Here is a 25,093-nt window from a genome sequence, read left to right on the forward strand (position 1 = left end):
TCATGGTGTGGTTCAGGCAGAACATGTAGAAGAATGGAACCCCCGTGCCTGGGTGATGCTTTCTGTCCTGTGTCATGTGGAATGAGTTGCTTTTTGATGATGATGATAAGAGGGATGGCAGTGGGAAGAAAATATTAAAAGAAAAGAAAAAGAATCTGTCCTCACCTGGTTGAGCTAAAAGAAATACACAAACACTCTATACTTACTAAGAAAATGTCTTGGGCACAATAAGAAGTAACTGGCGAGAAGGGAGCCATGCAACAGTGCTTTTTGACACCAGAATCTTTTTTGTTAAAGTATCTCTCCTTGTTCTAACTGGCCACTAAAATGTCTTGTTGTTTCTTTGGTCACCAGCTTTTATTTCACTCTGACGGCAAAATGGTCAATAAAAGTCTCCAAGCCTCTCGCTCTTGCTCTCCTTCCTCACCTTGAGTAGGAAGGATTCTGAACGAATGAACGTGATACCTAGTTTTATATCCAGAGATGCCAACCAAGTATTTAAATGCAAGGGAAATGATGAACATTTTTACAAGGACATATATGTTATATTAGTTTGAAGGTTTAAAATAAGAAAATAAAACCTGGTTGGCTTGTATGCCTAGAATTCAGGGGAGAAATTATAGTTGCTGGATTTGAGAGTGGGCTGGGGGTTGGAAGGATACAGGGGGCTTGTTACTCAGGTTTTGAGCTATGCTGCTATCATTTCCAAGTCGGGCTTCACACTTTACCCCTGTATAGGAAAGGTTCTGATGAATTGTGATGGTGAAATCAAGATGAAGGTCAGTGATACCTGTTGCAGGCAGAGAGGCAGAATGAGGTAACTGCCTTGAAGTCCAAGAGCAAATCTTAAGGATTCCATGTCACTTAGCAAAGCTATTCTTTCTGCTACCTTAGTCCCCAAAGTGCAGGAAGTCCAAAGGCAAATGGGTAGGTATCTGATTATTCCCTTGACTGGATATCCAGGCTTTGGGAGAGGAATAAGTCCGGGAAAGAAGGAAGAGAGGAGAAACAGAAAATGATCGGAAGGACAATAAAGGATTTACTTTGGATCATGCCTCAGTAAGAAGGTGGTAGAGCACAAAGAAAGCCCCCACAAGAATTGCTACTTTACTTTATCTCCCTCTTGTTTTGGAGAATTACTCCTGGGGCAGTCTAACCCTGCAGGGGGGTATCCCCTATTTGAAAGTTTGCATTCACCTACGGTAACAACTTTTAGCTTGTGTTTATTTGTTGCTGCCTCCACTTTGTGCTTATATCCTCTGTTCCTTCTCACGAACTAAGCAACTGTGTTAAGCATGGATGGGGGGTCTTTTAGGGATGGCTCATGAGTGCTGTGCTTGACTGAGTCAGTGGTGGCTCATTAAGAAGCTGCCTCTGGCTTGAGTCAACACTTCGCAGCTGCTGCCATCTGGCTGAAGGGTGTCTCTAGGGGACAGCAACCATTTGGGTCTCAGCACTCCATGGCTCTAGGCATGTCCACTGGATTACGTCCCAGAACCCAGTAGGATAAAGTTTGGAGCCTGCTCTTAGAGAGTTTGGACTCAGAGGTTCTATTTCTGGGCCATTGGTAAGCTGCTAAAATCCTTCTCAGAATTAATTTTTTTCAATATTTTAACTATATTATTAATGCCTATAAAGTGTTTGAGGTTCTTTTTTTAAAAATTTATTTATATTTTATTTTTGGCTGCACTGGGTCTTCGCTGCTGCGTGCGGGCTTTCTCTAGTTGCAGCGAGCGGGGGATACTCTTCGTGGCGGTGCGCGGGCTTCTCATTGTGGTGGCTTCTCTTGTTGCGGAGCACGGGCTCTAGGCAAACGGGCTTCAGTAGCTGTGGCGCATGGGCTCTGTTGCTCCACGGCATGTGGGATCCTCCCGGACCAGGGCTCAAACCCGTGTCCCCTGCATTGGCAGGTGGATTCTTAACCACTGCGTCACCAGGCAAGTCCCAGAGGTTCTGTTTTTTAAACACCAAAGTATTCAACCTTGATAATGCGTTATTAGTCATAATAAAAGGTAACCTTTTTATATGCTGGCCACATATCCTAGTGTTTAAAGGGGCTATAATTTCTAAATTGGCATCTGAGTTTTTGGTGATGAGTAAGGTATTATTTACCCAGGCTTATTTCTTTCCCAAGCATATCCCTTTATGGGTGTTAGTTAAGGACTGCTAAGTTGAGATCTAAGTGCTTGAGAATTTACGAAGTGCTTGCATCCAGGAGTGAGATGCTGCTGTGCAAATGAAGAACACTTACTTTTCTCATTAGCATAGTAGTAGAAGAGGCCTCTGCTGACAACACACCATCGCTTCTGCCACTCTGATCCAAAGAAACTATGATCTAAACAGAACAGCAGTAAGGGACATAAATTCAGGTAACTACAATCACTGAAGAGTCCGTAAATTCCAACAACACACAGTCCAGTGTGTTATTGTTTTATTTCCGAGGTTAATGGACTGTAAAACCCTCCCTTTCACTCCCACAGGTTATCCCATGTTGACACAGAGTGCAGAGGACTCATTCAGTTAAAGGTCCAAGTTCTAAACAGGTTTTGCCTGCTCTGATCCCAGCTGTTTCTCTACTTTTCCTTTATATCTTTCAGGTTCTAATCTCATCCTGTAGTTATAAAATTCTCCATGAGATCTCTATGTGTTGCCTTTCAGCAAACCGAAATGACACTCCAGGCCATGGGCATGAGCAAGGCTTTCTTTGTGCTAAGCCAATTTGCCTGAGTGTTAAACCTGGTATTCCAATCCTACTAGAACCTATTCTAATTAAAGAGTGAAAGCTGAAGACTGGGGCTTGTCTAAAACTTGAGAGTGGGCTGCTTCACATATGATATAAAAATTGCACTCATAGCAACATAGTTTCACTCTTTGTGGGAGCACACTGAGAGATGAGAACAAAAATATAGTCATTCATTTATTCATTCGACAAGTATTTATTAAGCACCTGTTGTGTACCAGGTGAGCAAGGCAGAACCATTCCCTATCCTGATGAAGTGAAGATCTGGGGCCATCTCTCTTCAGCCTACACACAAACACCAGACTTCTTTTCTTTTCGTCCCTTCCTTTTGCCTTACCCCTGCCTAGTATAGTACTGGGCATAGAGCAGGTACCCCTTACGCTAGCCCTCTTTTTCCTCATTTCCCTTCCCTTCCTGGAATGTTCTGAGATCGGAGGGTCTAGTCAGTACCTTTGCTTTTCTTCTCTAAGTATCCTTGCTTGATGATATTATCAAGCTCTTGAGCTCCTTTTGTGATGTCTTCCATTCCTAAAAGAAACAAGAGCAAAATATTTTGTTGAAATCGGACAGAATTTTCATTTATTTGGGCTACTTGAGATAATCTACATTAATGAAGGGGTGCAGAGGGCCTGTTGCTTATATATGGCACAAAATAAAACAATTTCTAGATGACTGGGGGGGGAAGTAAATTTTCTTTTTCTTCCTAATTATATCTAATGCTAAAATTGCTTAAAATTATCTAAACATAACATTAGTTTGTGCAAGGGGAGGTAGCCTAAGCATGTACTGATTGGCAAGAAAAGGACTCCAGAAAATTAAGAATTTGCTTAACTAAACACACACCTTTTTCTAACAAACAGAAAGCCACCTTAGTGAACATAATTTTTATTAAGTTCACACAAAGAAAGGCTCTGCATAGCTGAACTTGGCAATAGCTGCTAAATTCTGGTTTTGTCAAAGTCATGGTAAGAGTCTAGGGATGGTAGAAGCCTTTACACAGAGAAGACCTGGATCTGGCATCAGCCTTTAATTGTATGCTGCTAACATTCTCGGCTTTCAATTAGCCTTGTTAGGTACAAATTTATTGAGCAGTCAAGATCCTAATCTATCTTCCACCACTGGGGTTTATACTTATCTTACAGAAGGGAGGGGCAAAGGACAGAGACAATGAGGCAGGAATTTACTCCTCAAAAAAATAAAATGAAACAGGAACAACAACAAAAACAATTAAAACATATAACTCTCTATTTCTTAATTAGGAGAAATGAAGGGAGTGGGTTAGCATAATCCTAATTTTATTCTTTTTGGTCCCCAAACCCAAATCTCTTTTGGTTTGCCTTAAAAAATTTAGAAAGCAAACAAAATATAAACCAAATTAAGGCACAATGCATATGAATCAACTGGGTCACCTATACGATATCTTGAGACTCTTGGGTGGAATCAGTTTTTTCAATCACACAATTGTTTTCTTAACATTGACAATAACTAACATTCAGTGGTAGCTGTGCGTTGGCACTTTGTTCAATGCTTTGAATACTTTTTGTTTAAAACTAACATTTTAAGATGATTTAAAATGCAACTAAAAGTACTTTTTGCTTCTGTTTCAAGCTTAGTTTTAAAAATATAGATCAGAAGAGTTTCTTTTTTAGGTGTTTAAGTGCCTGATTCTATATCCTATTTGTCCGTATTGTCAACTTCCTTGTTCATAGACTGTTTTCATTTGTGTGTTTTACAGTTAGCAAACTCTGTAGCTGCTATAAATCCTCCCAGATGGGTCTCAGGGTGCACGCATGAGATGAAGAGCAGCAAAGGAAAGTTCATTTGTCTAGGATTCTTCCATTTCTCCCACCCCTCTGAAAATTCTAATATCTCTTTGAAAATGCTCTCCAAGAAAACAGAGAAGCAGATTGTACTGAGGGCGAGGACCCAGTATGGCTGAGAAGGCCCTTTGAAGGAGAGCCCATCCTCTCTGCAGCGCTGTCAAAAAATTGCTCCTAGAGGCCTAAAAATTAAATGAAAGACACAGGGGATAAGAAAAACAGGATCCCCTAAGCCTGGAGTTTCCATCTTTTCTTCCCACCATTTTTTCCCTTTTTTAAAAAGGTCTTGTTAAACTTAGAGACACAGCTTCTTGTTAAAGATGCCGAGAGTCTGAATCTTAAAAGACATGTTAAACGTTCTATTAGAATTCAAACCTCCTTTTTTAATGCAAATCTAAACGCCATTTTATGGAACATCTATAATTATGAAAATGGGAAGACATTGCCTCGTGTGCGGGGAGAGTCTGTGAGTATGAATATTACATTAATGTGCCCACACCAGCTCACTGATCCTGCTGGCAGGAGCATAAAAAATGCTCGAGTGAAACTTTTATTTAGATGTTAAGACTCCAGGCCCCAGCGGGGTGACAGAGACAGTCCCTGTGAGTTGCCATCAGAGAGAGAGCTTGAATTGAATTACCCGGGGGGGAAGCAAGTAGTGGTGAGCACTGCTTCGCTTATTTAATTTCATTTACTTTCAGTACATTTTCAGCATGAGGCTTTTCTCTCCCCACCAACTGAAACCCAAGAATGCCACCACCAAGAAAACAAAGACATAATGCAGCAGAAATGTTTGAATTCCAAGTCACTAATTTTAGGAGACTAGGGACAGCACCATCACCACCTTCTCACCCCAAAAGTCACACTTGGTTTGCTAAAATTGAGCACTGAACGAGTTACTGAATTTCCTCTCTTGGTCATTCACCAACAAGATTCTGAAGAGTAAGAGAGCTGGAAATACAGTATTTTATATGCTGTGTTTTTGTAAGGTGTGTTATGTTGCTTTTTTATTAGAAGGAATCTGTATTGATGAACTCTCTTGCCTGGATTCCCTTACGGGCAGTGGAAAAAATGGGATTATAGCTGAAGTTTGGAATGGCTATGGAAAAAAGATTAGATCAAATCAATTTTTATTCTGTTGATTGTCTTCTATGTCTAAGGCACTCTGTGGTGAGTACAATAACAGAACTGTTCTCAATGTAAAGTTGACTCTGAGTGCAATCTCATTACCTCCATGATCTATCAGGTAAACCCAGATGGGATCCAGATCTATCCCAGTCCAAGACGGGAAGCTCTCTCCTCTTTCAGTGTCAGCTTAGGGTCCCACTGATCAAGAACGGGTGGTCCTGAGGATACACACGTAAGCCACAGTCCTGTGTGATGACGCAGGGGGAGTCTTGTATGCCCGAATTTACACCTACTGGCAAGTGAACCGATCTGCAGAGCTACTTGACGTGTAATAGAAGGTACGTAAATGTTTTGCAGAATGATAATAAAAATAGGAAGAAGCTACAAACAATTCCATGAGTAGCTATTTTAAGGCAAAAACATTTATATTTAAGTATACAATTTTTTTTAAAATTGAGGCTTTCTGTCCATTACCTGAAAAAGGATATCACCACCTTAATGAAAAAAAATATATAAATGATTTATTGGGAATAAATGGCCCTTTGGATAAACCTAAGGGTGTATCACATTATATCAGCACAAAACAGAATTACATTAGTGTCATAATCTCTCTCTACCACTGCACTTAACTAAATCTCTCAGAATAGCCCATATAAAGGAAAGATTCACTTAGCTGAAGGATGCAGGGCCATAAACATAAGATCGAGAAGAGTGTTAGACACAAGTGATGGCCACCCAACTTTCACAGCAGATAAAGATAAAAGAAATTCTCAGACATCTTTTTCTCCTCATCCAGATACCTTTAAACCCTGTATCCCACCCATACCAGCTCTGCAGTAAAAAACAACAGAGTAGGGGTCGATCTCTCAGCACTAAACATGACTCCTCAGTCAGCCACCCACAGCAACAACAATGGGGACCCTTTGGAGTGTGATCCATTTCCATAAAGCAGTCAATAAAAAAAGACATGGGAGCTTATGTGAGTCACGGCCTATTTAATCAGCTGCATTCTAGCCCACTGAGAAAAGAGAATTGGAGAAGTCAGTCGGCAACACCACAGCACAACGCTAATAGCATAAGAGGCCACACAATTTCTACTGCAAAAAGGTTGCAGCTCCTGCAGAAAAAAACAGTGCCCACAAACTTTCATTCTGGGTAGCTGGTTTGGTCTCTTGCTCAATCAACCTGAAATGAAAATCCATGATTAAAAAAACCCATCTTTTGTTCAACGCTTTCCCCTCCCTAAGTTGTGGACTTCTCCTATCCTCCCCTTTCCTTCTAATTCAAGTTCTTTTCAATTGTTTGAAAAAGGAGACCAAACCAACTCCAGCCCAGAGGCTGATCGTTACCAGGGGTGAATTTCAGGCAGGGTTAAGCTTACCAGTTTCTTTCACTAAACTACCTGTGATATAGGACCCGGGGTGTTGGGTGGATGAGGCTGGAGAAAATCTAATATTTGAAGGCTGGGAACGGTCAAGTTGCATTTGTGATTTCAGTTCACTCACAGATCACTGGTGTGTGTGTGCATTTACACAATGACAAACATACGCTTCACAATGCCTCAAACGGACAAAATGAAAGGGGGTATTGCAGGTAGGGTGGGTGGTGTAGTATTCTCCTGTCCAGTGGTTGCTGATCCCCCATCCGTTTGTTAAATCCTCTCCTTTGTATTTGGTTTCTGTGTCCTTCTTTAATAAGTTCGTTACTGTTTTTCCTCAGCTTCCTTTTTTCTCAATTTTTAGGAACCAGTCAATAAATGACCGAGGTGTCTGGCAAGAAGTGTTCATCTTCTACACATGACGATAACAGGGAAAATGGTTTCAATGACTCTTCCTTCATTTGTCCCTTGGGACAGGCTTACATAAGTCTTAAACTGCTGTGGTTCCATTCAATATCTACTTGAGTTGACACTTATTCCTCACAGTTTTCTGTCTTTGTGCTTCACTTATTAAGGAATGTAGAGCAACACATGTAAGGTGAAAAATTCTAAGCCATTAATAATAATAGACTTAGGATCTAAAAGTTTCAAAGACACAGAAGCCACTCAAACAAACAGCTTTAATTTCATGGAGAAATAAACTGGATAGCAGATGAAAGGAAGGGATTGAACACAAAGTACTTAACCAGGTTCTTCAACGAGCTGTGACATAAGAAGCTAAGAAACAAAACAAGTGCAGTTGGAGCTAGGCAGAAGGACGTCAGAAAATGGTAGAAATCACACGTTTGTGGTTAGCAAACCAGTGCAGGAGACAATATTCAGGAGATCTTCATGGACTCTTGTTTCCCCTCCAATTTTTCAAGGTCTTTAAAAAAATCTGTTAATCCAGGTAACAGACCAAACTGTATAAAAATCTGTGGAAGAAACTTGTTATACTGAGGATACAGAAAATTCATGAGAGATTCTAGGGCAGAAGTACTAAGAAAAAAAGCAGATAACTGATGTACAAAATGATTAAAACTAATATGTTTTAATACAAAATGGTTTAAAAAACCTAACAAGTTTTAATCTGCATTTTATCAAGCATTTTCACATCTCATTTGAGCTCCACAGCATGCCTGTGAGGTATGTATTAATATCATCTCCACTTTACAGACTAGAAAAAAGGCTTACTGAAATTATGGGAGTTGCTGAAGGTTGCTCAGCTGGAAAAGCCCATGCACTTTCCACCACCCTGAGCTTCAGCTGAGGAGACACACTCAGATGTACCTGAGGAAAGATACAGTCTTCCCACCTCACTTGCCCATGAGAGACTCCATTTAAATATGGAAGAAGAAACAGACATGATGTGTGATTATTCTGACACTTGATGTCAAAAAATTATTTTAGGATCCTGTATTTCTTGTTTACTTTGTAAGGTACTGGCTGACTAACCTATGGAATTGCTTTCTAGGGCAGGTCTCTGTGAAATTCAAGAGATCAACAGATATGCGGAACAAAAATGAAAGAAAGGGCTTCCCTGGTGGTGCAGCGGTTGAGAATCTGCCTGCTAATGCCGGGGACACAGGTTCGAGCCCTGGTCTGGGAAGATGCCACATGCCGCAGAGCAACTAGGCCCGTGAGCCACAACTGCTGAGCCTGCGCGTCTGGAGCTTGTGCTCCACAACAAGAGAGGCCGCGACAGTGAGAGGCCCGTGCACCGCGATGAAGAGTGGCCCCCGCTCGCCGCAACTAGAGAAAGCCCACGCACAGAAATGAAGACCCAACACAGGCAAAAATACATAAGTAAACTTTTTTAAAAAAAGAAAGAAAGTAAGAGAATGTAATAAAAGGATACACAAGGTAAAGAATATACAAGAGGAAGAAACCTGGAGCTCTCAAAAAATGCTGCTGGATCACCAAGGTTTGTAAGGCCTCTTCACAAGAGTGATATCTAGAAAAGGGAAGCCTGTTTTAGGGTAGGGCTCATGCAGGAATCTCGGACATGATTCATTTACTCTCTAAGGAAGAGGCCTTGGTTTGAAAAGAAAGAAGATTTTTAAGTCAAATATCCAAATTGGTTTCTAGAAACCATCGATATTCATGGCATATGAAGAACCTTCTTGTTTCCACAAAGAGGCGCCACACTAATTGCCACAGAGGACTGTGGTCTTCCGGGAGGCTCCTCTTCCATGTCTCTGTTTTTAGTAAGATTTTACTTATAAGAAGTGAAAGTTTTAGAAAAAAGCACTTCCAACTCTACGTATGAAAACTGCAACACACTAATTCTAGCATCTAAATAAATGGGAATAAACAACAGCGTCTGGTAGGTAAATAGTTCATCTTAAAGAAAGACTAATTCAATATAATAATTTACTGATCCTCAATCCTGGTATCGGGATACCAGGGCGTCTTTTGATCAGTTGAAGGTGTTGATAGAAATGGCAGAGATTTTGAATAATTCACTTTAAGAATAAGAATGGATTCAAAGTTTTTCTATAATAACACCACCCATTTGCATTCAATATGCTTTCTTAAGGGGAAAAGTCAATTAAAAATAACTTATAGCGTATCTTATTTAGGCCACAGTCTACGGTGATTAAACACATCTGATGTAGTATTATAATCATGGCAATCAAGAATTCCTACAGAGCTTTATTTCCTTGAAAAAAATTGTTTCTTCAAAATTGTGGGTGTTCCACGGAAGTGGGTTGGGCATATAAATGTTGGTGGTCATGCGTTATGGTGGGAAAAAGGTTGAGAATTCATGTAATCTGCACAAAAACAGTTTAAACCCAGGAAGCCTCTTGTGTCTTCTGATTTTATTAATGACACATATATATAACTTAGCACCTTCAGCTTTATTTTTATCCTAAGAATCCATCCTTAATACAGAACTACAAAGATCCAAACGACCTGAAGTCTTTTTTAGCAGCCAAACCACAGTAAGTGGCAGCAGGACAAAGTGAGAATCATGACACAAATCCAGACCGTGGTGCTTCAAAGGGCTTTGAGATTCTAAAAAGGAGGAGGAGAGGATTTCAAAGACCAAACCTGTCTTTTTTACAAACCTTGAAGGATCACTGTATTTTCCTCTCATCCCGAGACAGGTCACTTTTATACATGTGTCACTTGAGAGCATATCTTTAAAAATGAATGACAAAATATCATGTTCAAATCTATTTATTTACTACTCTACTGGATTGTGATAAGAATATGAAGAAAAGGAAAGAAAAAGAAAAAAGCCCCACCTGGGTTTGGAGTCACTTTTTAACTGGTTTAACTTCTACCTGTCCACCATACTATGGCCAGAAATCATCTTTCTGAAACGTATATCTGGCCCATGTCACATTCCTGCTACAGCCTTTAATGGTTCTCCCTAACCTATAGGATGAAACTCAAGCTCTCCATCACACAAAAACTTTAAAACTTGGTCTCACCCTACCTTCCAGTTTCATTTTCTCCCAACCCCTTATACTTCCCAATACTCCAGCAATAATAGGTAACAGACTTTGCCTTCTGGAATATGCCGTGTACTTTACACTGCCAGGCCTTTGCTCATGCTGTTTTTCCTGGTTGGAAATTCTAATCTGTATCCCCATTTTCTGAGGTGGGAGTGCTCCTTTAAGACTGAATTCAAATGTCACAAACCTTCTGAATCTTTGTCTGTTTCCCCACATAGAATTATATCCTCTCTCTTCTGTGCTCTAATACCATTTTCTATAGGGTACAGTCTTGGCTCCCAGGGACCCTAAACCTTTCCCCCAATACTCTCTCTGCATTCTTGCCTCTTTGCTTCGGTTTACATAAGACCTTAGTTTCTATGTAAAGCTGCTAGAAGCCTTGAATGAGGAAGTAGAAAAGGTACTATTCCCAGGAAAAGGAATGTAGCTGTGGATCTGGGTAGAAGGCAAGAGGGAGGATGGCCTAGCAAGGGAAGGAGGGTTAGAATAGATCTCACATTCATAGGAAGAGAGAGAGAACACCATGAAAAAAATTAAATGAACAAAACATCATAGTGCCTGGATTGAAACAGGGGAACAAAGAAGAATCCAATAGAGCTGTGCATCCAAGGAGATGGGCCAGTATTTGCACCTCGACTGTCTAGGTAAGGAGAGTAAGAATTAGACTGAGGCAGAGCTGGAACAGCTGAAACCCATCACAAGGCAGGGCTGTACTTTAATTGTTGAACTGATGTGGGATTAAGAAGGATCCTTCCCTAAAATACACTCAGTAAACTCCAAGGAGTTTGGTGCTAATTATTTAACTTCTTGAAGCCTAAAGAAAACCTGCCAGTGGGAAATCTAGTCCCTTTCACAGAGGGCAGTTCAATTCATTAGTTATATACCTGTTACTCTCTGTATCCCCAGGGGCCTCGTACACACAGTAGGTGCCTGATAAATGTTTGTTAAACTGAACTGAAACCACTTCCAGCCTTATGGGACTTGGGGTCTAAGAAGGCAATATGGGAGTGAATATTTGTTAGATAAATCATTTTCACCAAAGCCAAAACCAGTCATTTTTGTTCTGCTGTATACTCACTATTTTAATCTTAGAGTTGGTACTGTGAAATAAGAAAGTAAAAAAGGGAAAGAAAGGAAGTAGCCAAGAAAGCCAGGAGGAAGTAGTGGGTGCAGAAGTCGGGAGGAATCACAGTGCTGAGAATGACAGGAGGACGGACAAACGGGATTTTGGGAAAAAAAATAATAAGTTGGGAAAAAATGCCATGAACCTCACCTGGAGAGAACTATATCTCCCAGCCAATTTCACAGCCTCATTGAGATACCGGTTCTCTTCACCCCAGAACTTATCTATCTTCAGGAAAGCATCAAAGGATGGGGTCCAGAGGAAACCATAAATGGACAAAGACCGAGCCAAACTTAACAAATGGATAACTGAGTATACTTCAGAAAAAGGCTGTTGATTGCAATTTCTGAGCTACACAGGCCTTGAGTGGCTGAGAACTTGGCCCCTTGTCTTGTTCTTGTATTTCCCTGAAAAACGGTATTTTTCTCTTTGACCGTCGTAGGTATGTTTGTTTGCATCCTGTATGCAAACATCCTATGTGTGTCTGAGCACTTAATACTGTTGATGGTGAAAGCTGCATGAGGATTAGGGTACCAGAATCCCGGAGTCTTTATTTTAGTTACTCTCCAAACCAAAAGATTTCAGGGAGGAATCAAATGATGATAATCTTGCCTTCTCCATGTCTCTCTAGTGAAAAACATTCAGATATCATCAGAGCACTGCATCGAGAAAACCTTTAAAGCAAACAAAGCAGAAAATAAAAAAGAAGACTTAGAAACTAATTATCGTGATTCTCTGGGGGTATTTCAGGGTGGATGATCTAATGAGAACTCTCACACCCCATTGGGAAGAACTTGATGGGAATGCAGTGACCTCAGCAATGTGGCTTTGACCTGGTATGTATCATCTGCTGGACAAAGGGCCACTCTCAAGCTGGGCCTTGCTCTCAGCCAGCTCCCTGGGTGTCTCTGCAGCAGAATGGGATCAGAGACAGAAAAATGATGGCTACGATAAGGAACCTTTAGGGCAAAAATCACCTCCTTTTCTTTTAAGTTACACGTTTGAGATTTAAAATCTCTTGGTTCTTCTGTTTCATCTGACAAAACTCAAGCAAGTTTGAAGTCAAATTTTGCAAGGAAAAAATTAGGGAGGGGAAAATGAGGGTGATGTTTCCCGACCCAAAAGTTTCTAACCAAATCATCAAGTCTGTAATTGCAAAATAAAAACACTAAATCTCAATATCTATTTGCACAGCTCATTAACTAAGGGCTCACACTCAGCAAACGGGAAAAAAAAAATAAAGGAAAAAACCTTCAGCACCAAATACATTTGGAAAGTTACTATGGAGACCTGTCTTTCCCTAGGATCTAAACTAGGCTGTTGTCAGATGCGTCTGTCTGTCTGTCTTTATTGCTTGTTTGGGAAGCAGCAAGTTGGGATGAGGCAAAGCATCTTTTGTCAGACCGTGCTGGAGAGAAAAAGAGAACATTCCTTTCCCCACTGAGTATTATGAACATGATGGCAGGTACTCGACCTGCTCTGCTACTGGGACAACATGATTTACAGTGTGAAAAGGGAAAACCTAAATCACTAAGTAATGAAAACATTAAAGTTAATGCATCACAAGTGAGGAATTTATTACCATTAACTCCAATAAACAGTTATAAAACACTCGTCCTTTCCTGTCCATGTGCAGGGACACAGACACTGTACTTCATTAAGCTCAACTTTCTTTTCTTCTCCACTAGACCAGTCATGTGTGTTTGAACCAACCACCATTTATTGTTAAGTGGACTGGTTCATTTTCCAGGACTGAGAAAGCTGAAGGCACATCCATTTTGCTTCATGGTGCTTGGTGCAGACGGATGAAATAGCAAAGTTTAGAAGACATGCAGCTCGGTATTGCTATATAAGTTTATTTAAAAGTCTCTAAAATGTATGTCTGATAAAAGCAGAGTAACTCTTCTGAGCAGCCTTTCTCAGAGGCAGGTATATAAGTAATAATGCCTGGTGAGGAAGGTGGCATATTGGATGCCAATGAACGTCAGGTGCGTTTAGCTGAATAATTTTTCCCTTGTTATTGTTTGGTATAGCACCTAAGAAACCTGAGATGGAAACCCATTTCCTTCCAACATCTTTCTCTGTCACAGGGGCATACCAGTTTATTACCTTCAGGTTTTTCATGAACAAAAGAGGCTGCACATATTGGATGGCTAAGGTAGACTGGTTCTGGAATCATTTGTTTTAGAGGAAAAAAAAGGGAACTAACGTGTCTTTTTGGAAAGCCAACTCTAATCATGGAATCACCTGGGTGTTACAAAGCAGACAGGAGAGGCAGCCTGAAATTCAGGCTACCCTGAGCAGACATTCACAATAGTGACAATGCTAATAGTAATACTTTACATTTGAATAGCACTTTAGTGTTTGTAAACTGTTTTCCTTTATGACCTCTTTGATCCTGATACAAACAGAAAGCCCTCAATAGTCTAGACTTCAGGAGCTGAAATTGAGGCTCAGAGAGGATAAAAGACTTACTCACATAGCTGGAAGGAAGAATAAGGACAAAAACTCAGTTTTTTTTAAAAGCTCCAAATCCAGTACTTTTTTTTTTTTTTTTTTTTTTTTTGCAGTACGCGGGCCTCTCCCTGTTGTGGCCTCTCCCGCTGCGGACGGGCGGGCTCAGTGGCCATGGCTCACGGGCCCAGCCGCTCCGCCGCATGTGGGATCTTCCCAGACTGGGGCACGAACCTGTGTCCCCTGCATCGGCAGGTGGACTCTCAACCACTGCGCCACCAGGGAAGCCCAAATCCAGTACATTTTTGGCTACACCGTGCTATGACAAACATTTTACATAATGAATAATGTTATAGTCATAATTATAACATAAAGTCAAGGTAAACGGTGTTTTAATTCTAGATTTCTCAGCGAAATGGTTTTTAGGAACCCTCTCTGCTAAGCATGGCTACAGTACCAGTACTGCTGGATGGAGCCTGGGAATTGTCCAGGTTGTTCAGCTCTGAAATGGGATCTGATTTTTGGCATTACCAGAGAAGAGGCAGGTACCTGGGTGATCCTCCTGTTTGAGGTTCATAGGGATGTTTAGCCCCACCCACTGAGTGGAATTGCTGGGCCTCTCATGGGCCAAATTGTGTAGAACATATGAAAGAAAGGGCTAGAGAGGCTCTGACGCAGAGTCTGAGCTGCGTAGCCTGCATTACCAAAGCTAAGATTTCCACAAGTAAGACCAACTGCTAAAAAGTAGCATAGTTTAAGGAGGTAGTAATATTTGTCAAAGGAATTTTTCTAAATATTATTTCACCACCATCTTAGCATTTCCATAAGGTACCCTAATGAAGAACTCTTAGATGAAGAAGTTACAGGTCTCTCCGGAGGTGATAGAGCAAATGACTCTGCCACTCATTTTACACACAGGGAAATTAAATCCCAGCCAGCTATGATGCCATTATGTGACTCATTCAATGATACCATTATGTGACATCACCCAAGGTAACGTGACTAATTTGTCGCAGAGTTGAGAAGAGAAATAGAGTTTTCTGACTCCAATTCAACATCATATCACTCTTTTACTCCCATAGTCAGGAAATAATCCTTCTCTAACTCTGGGGGTTTAATTTCTATGGGGAAACTAAACAAGACAGGTCCCAAATTTTGGGACACACAGTTCAGTCGAGAGTGGGAAGCTATCCTGAAAGCAGGTGAATTAAGTAATAGTCTATGTCCTGAACACTGAGGCCCCTAGCCTCCTTTTACTGCTCAGTTCCAAAAACCCTGGTAGTCATGTATAATGGTACCACCAGCAGATACATGGATCCTTCTCTGGAAAAAAATGAATGGCCTCAGAGAAAAGACCTGCAGATACTGACATTTGGGAGACGCCAAGCAAAATGGTTGGGTCTTCCCATCACTCTCAAGTTTAGGCTTTCTAAAGTGAAGCCCATCAGGGGATATGCTCCGCCTTGGCACACAGAAGTTTCAATCTGCATGTTAGTGCCTCACTTTTAAATAGAAGCAAAGTCTAAAGATCACCAGACATTTGCAGAAAAGCTTCCAACATGGAAGATAAAGACTAAAACATATAACAGATAAACAGGAACTCAGAGAAAACAATTTAGGGAGCAGAAAAGAAAATGAAAAACCAAACCAAACAAACAAGGGATCATTAATATTCCCAGAGGGATGAGAAGACACTGAATTCATGAAATAGGCTGCTTAAAAAGAAACAATCAGGGAACAAGAAAGGAGAGTAAGAAATTAAACATAAGGTAGCCAAAATTAAAAACAAAATCAAAAAACAAAATAGATGGGTTGGAAGATATAATTGAGGATATCTTAAAGAAATAGGGCAAAAAGGTCAAGAAAACAGAAAACAGAAGAGATAAAAATATTAGAACACAGAAAATAAAGGGAAGGAAATGATCAAAGAAACAATAAAAATTCTCACAATGAGGGATATAAATCTTCTGATTGAAAGGGACCTCCATACATCCAGCACATGAAGGAAAAGAGGTCCACACCCTGGTAATCACTGTGAACTTTCAGAACACAATGGACAATGAGAAGCTCATAAAAGCTTCTGAGTTGGGGGAAAAATTGGCCATACACAAAGAATCAAGAATCAGACTGGCATTGAACTTCTCCACTGCAACACTAGAAGCTAAAACGAAGCAAACTTTTCCAAATTCTAAGGCAGATAATTTCCATTAGCGTTTCTACACCCAAATTATCAATCAAGTGTAAAGGTAGAATAAAGAGGTTTTCAGACATGCACATTCTCAAGAAATATACTTCCTGGCCAGCCTTTCTCAGGATGCCACCAGAGGATGTGCTCCAGCAAAGTGAGGGAGTCCACCAAGAAAGAAGGTGATGCTGGATCCGGGTGCAGCTCTGATAAAGGAAAGAGACAAAGGGAAGTCCCAAGGGCAGCCAGCCCAAAGTGGGGAGGAGGACAGAGGTGTCCAGGAGAGCGGCTCCAAGAACAAAATGGACCTGATGGATCATCTGACGTGTGTGACCACTTGGAAAATAGGAATATTACAGTTCTGCTACAGAGTTTGGGAAGAATTAGGGATGGTGACTTAGAAAACTAATAAAATGAAAAAAGCCTAGGCATTTTCCCACTCTGGAAAAAATAAGAAATAAAACTTAATTATAGAAGTTTATAAGGGTTGGCAGTAAATAAAATTTACATAGTTAAAATCACGTAAACCCTAAAACTAAACTAACTAAAAATTATGATATAATCATGTCGGGAAGATGAAGGGAGGAGAAATGAGGATTAGGATGAGATAAGAGTGTTAAATCCTCCTATGCCATAATATGAAATCAATAGTTAATAGCTGAAATTGAAAAGTCCTGAAAATACCTGTATAATATTATTATTTAGAAATGTGGACGTACACAGCAGAATTTATGAAAGAATTGAAGGGGGTGGCCTCTGGAGAGCAGTACTCAGGGACTGGGAAGGGATAACTGTGTGTAGCACTATTTGATTTTAAAAAACTATATGTCTATATTATTTTGATGAAAATAAAAAATAATTAGAAAATGGGAAAAATAGTTTTACAACTATTTTACACAAAGCCACACATCTCCATATTTACATCATGATGTCCATTCTGAGTGGCTAAATATACAAAACTCCTAAGCTTGGTATGAAGCGTTTATGGCAAAGGAATCCAGAAAAGAAAGAAGAAATTGGTGTAGAAAAAAGAGAAACAATTTTGTTAAAAAACACTTACACAAAGCCACATTTGAATTAGGTACCATTTTAAGAATATTTTAATAATCTGTAGTCTTTGTGCAATTTGCAATTCTAATATTGTACTTTGTACCATAGGTTTAATTCTGCTTAAGCTCCTCCTACATTGCAAGGGTACCCACAAAAACAGGAGGCCTTTTTCCATTGGAGATCTGTTTTATTTTACACGTAACAAAGGGTACGCAATCCCATTATGACATCTGGGGGTCAGAAGCCCAGAGTATAAACTTGGGCTGCAATTTACAGAATAGTTTTGTATTACTAGGCATGACCAGAATTGGATAAAGTACCTACAGATAAAATCAAATCAGGAAAAATTTATTTGGAACCTACTGTGTGGTAGATGTTGTGCCAGGGAGCACACAATTCGTAGAAAGACAACTTCAGATCAGTGCAAAGGCACACAGAGCACAGACATGATTTTAATTTATAGGATTGGAAAAGTACAAGGCCATAAAGCAAGACACCTGTTGTCCTGCATTTATGTTAAAGGTTTTGCCTTTTTAAAAAATAATCAGAAACACATAATCATTATTCTTGACATAAATTACATATTGAGAGTGGAAATCATGTTTTAAGAATAGGAAGGGAAGGAAAAGTAAAACCAACTGCATGTAATTTTTCAAGTGGAAACAACGGCAATATGAAGATATATGGGTGTCAGATCCACTGGTAGAGGAAGGAGGCTGTGCTCTCTTACCTCTTGTGGTGTCACTCCTGTGACCTCTACCATTTGAAATGCTTTGATTCCACCTTGCCCAAGGGGCCTGTGAGCAACGGGAAAAGGGATGAAGGATGCCTATGCCTGACCTCACCTTTACATTGTCTAATGACTGAAGGTATAAATCAGCTTTCCCCTTGAAGATCCGAGTGTCAGAAGCTCATGTGAAATGCTGGAAATATTAAATGATGTCCCTGAGGGTTTTATTGTTACTCAGTTTTCTCCTGTAACTGGGAGAGCTGTTCACATGAAGGATACTCTCCCTCAGGACCTCAATTTGTATACAAAATGAAGTATGAAACTCCAACAACTTCTTGCCACTTTGGAAAGAAAATAAACAATTAGTGGAGGTTGCCCTTAGCCTACTGGTCCTGCGTATATTTCAAAGATATCTCTATTCCCAGAGAGCAATTCACACTAATGAAGGTATGATACCCTCATTACAAATCCTTATTTCCAGGGTAATAAATCTGTGATGGTTAAAAAAATCTCCATAGACAATGCAATGTGTCTTTTAACGGGGAAAAACAAAAACTCTTCACTTTATCCTAGTTAGCAGAGGAAGTGTACTAAGAATAGAGGATCGACTGCCCCAATGCCAAGGTTCCATTGCTAGCTCATCACTGTGATCTTGGGCTGTATCTGAAGCTCCATTCCAAGATTCTTTCTGCAGAATTTTTTAAATCTATGGACTCTTAAACCTCCTAATACACTTTGATTCATTAATCCTCACCACTACCTCTGTAATAGGCATAATTATCTGTAATAAGAACAATGATAATTTTTCTCTTGATGGAGAAATTAAAGTGACCTGTTCAAGTCTCTCAGTTAGTAAGTGGACAAAGCAGGAACAGAAGTAAGGAATCCTCATGACAATCCTTAGCATTAATCTCTTGGCATCTCTTTTCTCCATCACAAATTTGAAGTACTGGCACACAAAGAATATATTCCCAATTATAAAAATATCACTATATATTTGCATAGAGCTTTAAAAATTTTAGAGCATGTGCAAACCTCTTATTTAGTTCAATTTTTATAATAGCCCTATGAGGTAGGTATTTATAGACTCTGTAATGAAGGACTAAAAGTAAAAAGAAACAGCATAAACAGCTGAGAAGAAAAGCCAGTGAAATATTAAGGATTACCTAAGACATTATAGAATCTTAATTACACCAGGTTTGTAAGAGACAGCCAGATGTATGAATATATTGATTAGCCTGCCCTGTTTCTGTGCGATCATAGAGGACTGATCTCTAAAAGAGCCTCTGCTCTGTGTTCTAAGATCATATTCCAGTCATGAAAGGATATTCAGAATGGTGTAATGTGCTCTTTTAATGCGAGCTCTCTTGCCATCGAACTATGGCTGAATTAGGGATGAATGACACTGCTTCTCTAGGGGGCAAGAGAAAGTGTGAGGGATGAGAGGGATTCCAAACAGCAAAGAAGGAAAAATGAAGAAATAAGGCTCTTTTCTCCCCAAAAGCCTAATCTTCTGAAGCAGGCCCAGTGATTAAAAAAAAACTTAAAAAAAGTAGCACCAAATAGAATTGGTGCTGCTTAACTAGTGTGTGTTTAAGGGAACTGGAAAAGGGTCCCTCTTCCAAATACCTTCCCAACTGACTTCCTTAATTCCTGAAATTCCACCATTAGAAGTCCATTCCCGTAGATGAAAGCATTATTCCCTACTGAAATCCAAATGCCTCTGGGAGAGGCAGTATCCTAAGGGAGGCATTCTCATCCACAGTATGGTAACAAACTGGTGCATCACAGAACATTGGGAGAAGGAGACCCAGAGTACCAGCTCTCCCAGGGACAAAGCACAGCCACTCGCAACCACGCAGCAGGCCATCGAGCAGAGATGACTGATAGAAGTATGTCCAGCACGGACTCTTATCCAGGTGTGTGTGGTTGACGATACTGCACTGAGCCATTATCAGTCATTAGCACCTGAGAGCAGTGGTTTTTAACTGCGCCTGCTCATCACCATCACCTGTCAACCTTTCAAAAAATGTATACACCTGGACTGTACCCTACATTTGCTGAATCAGGATCATGTGGGAGTAGGGTTGAGGCATGTTTATTTTTTCAAAGCTCTGTGGATGTTCTGCTGCTCTGCCAGGGCTGAAAACCACAACCTCAGAGTGAAATTTGTCAACCCGATCGATGGCTTGCTGGTGGGCCTTGGTGAGGTGGGGCCCCAGGTCGGGGGCCTGGACGCTGAATACCAGAACAGGTGATGAGAGGCAAGAGAGGTTTCATAACAACAAAGTAACAAAAGAGGACATGGAAAAGAATCAAGACAACTTGTCTATATCACAATTTTGACAAACTACCTGGGAGTGTTATTACCAAGATTTGAAGAAACACTAATCTATGAAAGTTAGGACTTCCGCATAACACCATTTAATAAATACCAGGGGAATGAGTATGTATGTTCATGTAACTCAGGTTTATTTCATCCTTTCAAAAGGCTGAAGAAGCCTCTTGTAGTCCTTTCATTACTGTAGTATCTCTTCCCATCCCATTCGTTACAGCCATTTCCTTAAGTCTTGCCCTATTCGTCTTGTCCTTGGTTAGCCTCCAAAGAGAGTCCTTACTAGGTTAATCTGTTAGGATTAGTTTGGTCAACGTGACAGAAAACCCCAAATAACAGAGGCCTAATAAGACAGAAGATAATCTCTCACGTATAAATAAGGCTGGAGGGAGGTAGCCAGGCAATGGGAGGGCACGTCATGTGCTCATCTCCTCTATCTTGTCTCCACCACCTTTAGCATGTGATTTCTTCCATGCAGTCCAAGCTGGCTCCAGCTCCAGCCAGCAAGAAGGGGGAAAGGGGTAAGGAAAAGAGCATCACCCTCCCCCAACCTGCTAAGGACACTATATGTGTCCCTAGAAGTTAACCCATCCCTTTCACATTCCACTGGCCAGAACTTAAGTCACGTGGTTGAAGCTAGCTGTTAGGGAGTTAAGGAGGCAGGGAGCTGTTCAGGGCAGCCGTGAGCCCATTTAGAAAGGCAGAAGAAGGGGAGAATGGACACTGGGGCTAGTGAGCAGTCTCAGCCACACCGGGAACTGTGCATGCAGCTGAACAAGTACAGGCAGTCACCTTACGAACCTAGAATATCCCGCTGGAAAGAAAGCAAATGAGTGTGGTGAGAGAAGACTGCTTAATGCCAGGTGTTGGGCAATGCATGGTGATTAGAGGAACGTGTTTTCCACTAATGAAGAGTGATAATTTGTTGAAAGTGGTTATCTGTGGCCCAGGAGTCATAACAGAGGCCTCAAATAAATGAAGTGTTTGGTTTGTCTTTTCGCGGGTCTCTCACTGCTGTAGCCTCTCCCGTTGCAGAGCACAGGCTCCGGACGCGCAGGCTCAGCGGCCATGGCTCACGGGCCCAGCCGCTCCGTGGCACGTGGGATCCTCCTGGACCGGGGCACGAACCCGTGTCCCCTGCATCGGCAGGCGAACTCCCAACCACTGCGCCACCAGGGAAGCCCTTGGTTTGTCTTTTGAAAGCTTACTCCTCTTGGAATTATGTGATTCAAAAGTCCACCTCTTGCCTAACGAAGGACTGGAATTTGGTCCTTCTTTCCGAGTCCCTGGAGTCAACTTCTGTAATCTGTCAGGAGCAGAACAGGATACCTGACCATGGATTTCCACACTAGCAGCTGGGACTCACAATGCTAACTAGGAGAAATACTAATACTTATTTCACACACAAATTCCGCTTAGATGTGCTTTAGAAAGATTCCAATCAATAAAAAGGTGGGGGCTTCCCTGGTGGCGCAGTGGTTGAGAGTCCGCCTGCCGATGCAGGGGACACGGGTTCGTGCCCTGGTCCGGGAAGATCCCACATGCTGCGGAGCGGCTGGGCCCGTGAGCCATGGCCGCTGAGCCTGCGTGTCCGGAGCCTGTGCTCCGCAACGGGAGAGGCCACAGCAGTGAGAGGCCTGCGTACCGCAAAAAAAAAAAAAAAAAAAAAAAAAAGGTGTAGTTTCCCCTGACTCTAGGGTTCCAGATAGGTCAGTACCTCCCAGTGAGTACTTCCCCAAAACTTCCTTTTTTAAATTGCTCTCAGGTCTGACAGTACAACCAGAACTATGCTGGTCTAGAAGCATGTGGTCTAAAACACAAGAAATCTGTTTAACTCTATGGCTGTGTTTGGACTGCTTCATTGTCTAGGATGGTTTAAAAGTAAAGCACTGCTTTGTTTCCCATCAGATCTCCCTAAATCATCTAATAGGCTTGTTTCCTTTCTCTGTGTTTCTCATTTGTATGGCTGATTGAATTGTATAGCCAGTTAGCTCAGTTAGATAGGGCATGGTGATAATAAGACTAAGGTCACAGGTTTTATCCTTAGATAAAACCTGTGTTTTAGAGAGGGTGTGCTGTCTCGGGACGGGTGTGCAGAGTAAAATTCTGTTCCACGTCTAGTTGATTGCTTCTCTCCCCCTGGCTAGCTCTTCGGAAAGGATGAGCGGCTTCTCAAAAGGGGGACTGAGTAAGAAAGAGGGGTGTCTTAGCAGAATTAAGCTATACTGTTGGAAAAACCCTGCAAAAGGCTGGACCAAAAGTACCTCTATACCAAGAGGAACACAAAGTAGTTTGGTTTATGAAATGGTCCTTCCAACAATAAGCCATCCTACTTCCAGGAGACTACGACCCAGAAGCATGGAGTTTGAACTGCGACATTGCGGATGGAAAAAGAAAGCTAGAGTGGCAAGAACACTGCCATATTCCTAGGCTAGGGTCCAGAGTTCTTGTTTCCTGCTTCCTGCTTCAGCCAGGACATTCAGACCACATTCGGTCTCCTATTTCCAACCCTACCTCAGTGCTCCCCAGCCAGTGGTGAATTGTCATAATGTCCTGGAGGAAAATCATGTCCAGGAATAAAATTTGCCACCTCTTTTACTTGCTCTAGATAGAAATGTCATTTCTCACCACAGGAAGACTTTCCCCCGCTCTTATCAAAAATCTTTCAGTGTGTCCACACAACCGGGAGAACAAATGTGTTTTTGATCCCTTTGTGAACAAATGAGACTCAGCACCTGCCCAGTGCTTGAGGGTGGCCAGCCTCATCCTTGCTCTGAGCCGGCTGCTGCTCTTGGGGGAGAGAAAGTAAAAATGATTGATTCAACATCTTAATTAATATAAACAAACAAAGAGGAACATCAAATAATGGGCCTGACAGTTTGAAGCAAACTGAAAGCACAGCTTAGTATTTCATAGAAGAAAAGGCGTTTGATGTGAGGATGGCAGTTTAATAAGTTGTAAATATCACCGGCTTGGTATTATAGCTAATCCAAATATTTTCATTTCTCATCATAAGTTACCCTCTGCTGATGGCTTGTCCTCTTCAACTTACAGCTTTCACCCTGGAGCCTTCGACGGGGGTGGAGAGGAGAGGAAGAGAAAGGGTCACAGGTTCTCTGTGGAATGTGAATTACATCATCAACTTCCTTTCTACTTTCTGATTCAGATATTCCCTGGAAAATATCACCAACCAGCCCCAAGGTTTTATTGCCTTTGTCTTCACCTCCCCTAAAAAAGTATCAAAATTTAATCATTACAGCTTTCCATTAGCTTCTGACTGTTTTACTAATTAAGAAGTCTGAGCTTTTCCCCATTCCTAATATGTAAAGAAATGGGGAAATGAAACCACCACACTAACTATAGTGTCCATACAATACTGTTTTTATACCATAATGAAGTAGTTAGCTATATACTGAAAAGGTGTTTTATTGCCCTAATGCCTTACAAAGAAGGGTAGCTGGGGTAAGAGTGTCCTTGTTCATGCCTGTGTCTCCCACCAAAATACCTTGGGTGGGTGCTGAGGCTAGGCAGGAAGTCGTGATGGCAATCATAAAAAGATGAATGTGGGAACCTCTATGTTGGTCAGAGCATTGTGACTTAATGCTCGTGAAAAAAATTCAGAGAAAGAGTAGGCAATTTTACCAACTTATTTGGACCATCCAAGGGTGCAAGTCAGACACAGGTCTGTGAGAGCAGAGCCGAAGGAATACCATTGGGCAGACAGAGGCTTTGGGCTTTTAAGGTACGTAAAAGGGTAAGGGTGGGGTTGCAGGCCCATCAGGTCAGCCTGCACTCAGATATACCTCTGGGTTCAGGACACGACTGGTCTCTCGTGCTTTTCCATCCTTTTGCAAAGGTTCTTAACAGCAGCATTCCCCCACCCTTTTTTTAATATATAAAATTTTTTAAATTAATTAATTACTTTATTTTTGGCTGTGTTGGGTCTTCGTTTCTGTGCGAGGGCTTTCTCTAGTTGCGGCGAGCGGGGACCACTCTTTTTTTTTTTTAACATCTTTATTGGAGTATAATTGCTTTACAATGGTGTGTTAGTTTCTGCCTTATAACAAAGTGAATCAGTTATACATATACATATGTTCCCATATCTCCTCCCTCTTGCGTCTCCCTCCCTCCCACCCTCCCTATCCCACCCCTCTAGGTGGTCACAAACCACCGAGCTGATCTCCCTGTGGATGCGGCTGCTTCCCACTAGCTATCTATTTTACGTCTGGTAGTGTATATATGTCCATGCCACTCTCTCACTTTGTCACAGCTTACACTTCCCCCTCCCCATATCCTCAAGTCCATGTTCTAGTAGGTCTGGGGCCACTCTTCATCGCGGTGTGCGGGCCTCTCACTATCGTGGCCTCTCTTGTTGCAGAGCACAGGCTCCAGACACGAAGGCTCAGTAGATGTGGCTCACGGGCCTAGTTGCTCCGTGGCATGTGGGATCTCCCAGACCAGGGCTCGAACCCGCGTCCCCCGCACTGGCAGGCAGACTCTCAACCACTGCGCCACCAGGAAAGCGCCCCCCCCCCCTTTTTTTTTATTGCTCTCAGATGATACCAAGCCCAGGCGGAGACCACACTGGGTGGGTGTGACAGGCATGGTCCTGCAGAGGGGAGCTGCAGTTCTGAGAATTCTCCACAG

At 41.5% G+C, this 25,093-nt stretch overlaps 1 protein-coding gene across 1 annotated transcript in view; it reads right to left on the reverse strand.

The window, feature by feature from the left end:
• The window catches only part of SKAP1 (src kinase associated phosphoprotein 1), a 276,746-nt gene that overhangs the window by 44,392 nt on the left and 207,261 nt on the right, over positions 1-25,093 (reverse strand). Inside the window, exons 5-6 of the mRNA XM_059996383.1 lie at positions 3,191-3,268; positions 2,252-2,335 (exon numbers count right to left, since the gene is read on the reverse strand). Of these exons, the coding sequence (XP_059852366.1) occupies positions 2,252-2,335; positions 3,191-3,268 (162 nt within the window). The remainder of the gene's footprint in view (positions 1-2,251; positions 2,336-3,190; positions 3,269-25,093) is intronic.

Source organism: Delphinus delphis, chromosome 19 (assembly GCF_949987515.2).
Source record: "Delphinus delphis chromosome 19, mDelDel1.2, whole genome shotgun sequence".
Lineage (NCBI taxonomy): Eukaryota > Metazoa > Chordata > Mammalia > Artiodactyla > Delphinidae > Delphinus > Delphinus delphis.